General features: G+C 58.1%; 1 protein-coding gene across 1 annotated transcript in view; it reads right to left on the bottom strand.

Moving 5' to 3' along the window:
- Positions 1-272: 272 nt before the first annotated feature.
- The window catches only part of LOC103766624 (myosin light chain kinase, smooth muscle), a 5,137-nt gene continuing 2,483 nt past the window's right edge, over positions 273-2,926 (bottom strand). The window contains exons 5-6 of the mRNA XM_029963290.1: positions 2,798-2,888; positions 273-304 (exon numbers count right to left, since the gene is read on the bottom strand). Of these exons, the coding sequence (XP_029819150.1) occupies positions 273-304; positions 2,798-2,888 (123 nt within the window). The remainder of the gene's footprint in view (positions 305-2,797; positions 2,889-2,926) is intronic.

The raw sequence follows: 2,926 nt of genomic DNA, 5'->3' as shown, positions 1-2,926 counted from the left end.
TTCCCAGGGGATGGGTTTGGAATCTGTGTAAGGAGGAAAACATGGGATAGAGAACGGGCAAAAACTGGGATGTGATGTGTGTGAAAGGGGTTCCTCAGCCTCCCTCTGGTACTCTGGGATGGGAAAACAAATGCTGGGGGTAGAATATGGAATATTTCTGTTTGTTTATTTGTTTCTAAGGAGTTTCTCCTCCCGCTTGGAGCAGTGAATCCACAGCTCCTGCTGGAAACAGGGGAGGGAGAGGAAGCAGGTGAGTTCTGTCAGGAGGTGTCTCACCCAGCTGTTGGAGGGCCAGGGTTGGACCCTGCAAGGAATCATGGAATCATTCAGGTCGGAAAAGCCCCCTGGGATCGGAGTCCAACTGTTTCCCCAGCACTGTCAAGGCCACCACTGACCCGTGTCCCCAAGTGCCACATTCACAGGGCTTTTAAATCCCTCCAGGCACAGGGATTCCACTTCCCTGGGCAGCTGTGCCAGGGCTGGACAACCCTTTCCATGAAGAAATTTTCCCCAATATCCAAACTAAACCTCCCCTGCCACAGTTTGAGGCCTTTTCCTCTCCTCCTGTCCCTTGTTCCCTGGGAGCAGAGCCCAACCCCCCCCACTCCACCCTCCTGTCAGGGAGTTGGAGAGATCAAGAAGTTCCCCTCTGAGCCTCCTTTTCTCCAGAGGGTCCCAAAAGGGCTCTTCTTTCTCCAGCAGGAGGTCCACACACCAATTTCCAAATTAAATTCCTTCTTAAATTCTATCTCCTGCTTCCAACAAGAGACAAGACCCCCGAGCCCTGGGCAGGGCCTGTGACAATCTGCCACCCCACAGCCCTCTGTCCTTCCTGTGGTCAGAGCCATGGACATCACTAACAGGAACAGCCCTTTGCCACAAAAACTTGAGCCAGGCCTGGGCACTGATAAAAAAGCCCTGTCAGCTGGAGGGTCAGTGCCACAGCGAGGGGACAGGGAGGTGACACATCCCAAGAGAAGAGCAGAGAAGAGCCATGGAGCCCCCCAGCCAAGGGGCCACCAGCACTCTGGCTGTTCTACCATCTCTGGAGCCTGAAGAATGGCAAATCCTGCCGTGGATCCTCCTGCCATGGTGGCCACCAGCTTCCACAGAATCACACAATTTTCACAGAATCACACAAGGGTTGACGCTGGAAGGAAACTCTGGAGGGTATCTGGTCCCTCCCCCTGCCCCAGCAGGTTGCCCAGGACCAGGCCTAGACAGGTTTTTTAATATCTCCAAGGATGGAGAGCACACAAGCCCCCTGGGCTCCCTGTGCCAGCTCTCCATCACCAGTAAAAAGGTGTTCTGTGAGGTTCAGGTGGAGCCTCCTGTGTTTCAGGAGGTGCCCACGGACTTTGGGCACTGCTGAGGAGAGCCTGGCTCCATCCTCCCTGCACCCAGCTGCATTCCCATCTCTCCCAGACATTCGTCATGGATGAGGGGCTCCAGTCTCTCCCCCATCCTTCATGGAGCCCTCCCCCAGGTGCCTCTGTTGTACTTGGGACCCCAGAACACAGCACAGCCCTCCAGGAGTGGCCTCACCAGTGCTAAATTAGGGAAGGATCCCCTCTAAATCCTGCTGGCAGTACATCCTGCAGCCCAGGACCCCACTCACCCCCTTGGTACCAGGGACCCACTGACAGCTCATGGTCAGCCCAGTGCCCAGGTTGTTCCTCTCCAGGGCTTCCACACACCCAGCTCTTCCCCAGCTGCCTCCTTAGGCTGAGGATGGAGCTCACACAGCAGGTCCTGGGCTCCTGCCAGCCCTGCTGGTACCAGAGTTGGCCCAGACATGGAGAGACTGGAAGGGCCCAGGGCTCATCCTGGTCCTGTGGGCTCAGGACACGACCCCAAACCCCCCTGATGACAAAGGAAGACTTCCAAGAGAGGGACACTCAGGGCTGCTGCCAAAGCCACCCCAGCCCCTGTGCCCAGGGCCAACATCACTGCTGGGGAAGAGAAGGGTGGGGAGAGCCCAGTACCAGCTCCCAAAGGGGGGACAGCTTGGGCAGCTCTTTCTCACCCCTCCCAGTGATTTTGGGGGGGAAAAGGACCAGCACAGGGAGCACAGAGATCCTTGGTGCTTTATTGGTGATAGCTCGAGCCTGGGTGGCCATGGAGAGACAGGAGCATGGGCTCCTTGCAGGGACAGCAGGGACAGCTGTCCCCACACCAACACAGGGACACTGTGGGACCCCAGAGCTCACCACAGGAGAGGGGGTCTGGGGTCTGGATCCACGGCAGGCTGGAGGGGTCACCTTGTGAGCTGCTGGAGGGGGTACCACCCCCCTGCTCCTCTCTCCTCAGCTGCTCTAGGTGCTCCAGGAGGTGGGTGACACAGCCTCACTGTCACTGCTCTGTCTCCCCTGGGGCTGCAGTGCTCCCACCATCCTCCTCCTCTTGCTCTGGCAGCAGCTCTGAGGAACCAGGACCCCGTGTGGGCAGAGCCCTGGAAGGTTCTTCCTCTTCTGGGCTGCAGCCCTGGCCTGTGGGAGAGGGGCAGAGGGAATGGTGAGGAGTCATCACCTCCCTCCTGTGCTGGAGGGATCAGCTCTGGATCCCAAGAGATCTGGGTCACACCCAGAGTGGGATCCACCCACTCCAAGGCTGCACCAGAGGGATGAGGATGGAGGGAACCTTGGGTCATGGAGCAGAAATGGCACTGTGGGGACATGCCTGGGTGTTTAGTGGCACCAGGGCAGGTTGGAGCAAAAAGAGGCAGAAGCTGCCCGGGAGCCCAAGGTGGGGATGGCAGAGCAGAGAGAAGGGTTGATGGGTGTTTTGGGGCCATCACCTTCCTCATCCTGAGCCTCTGACACCTTCCTCTCCAGGCTCTGGGACAGCAGGGTCAGCCTGTTGAGGGCCAGCAGGGCTTTCCCTGTTTTCTGCAGGGAAGAGAAGGAGCACTGAGCCCCACCCAGAG

Source organism: Manacus vitellinus, unplaced genomic scaffold (genome assembly GCF_001715985.3).
Source record: "Manacus vitellinus isolate BGI_N305 unplaced genomic scaffold, ASM171598v3 scaffold_100_pilon, whole genome shotgun sequence".
In the NCBI taxonomy this organism is placed as follows: domain Eukaryota; kingdom Metazoa; phylum Chordata; class Aves; order Passeriformes; family Pipridae; genus Manacus; species Manacus vitellinus.
The sequence above is the reverse complement of the archived record's forward strand: the minus strand, read 5'-3'. Positions and strand labels throughout refer to the sequence as shown.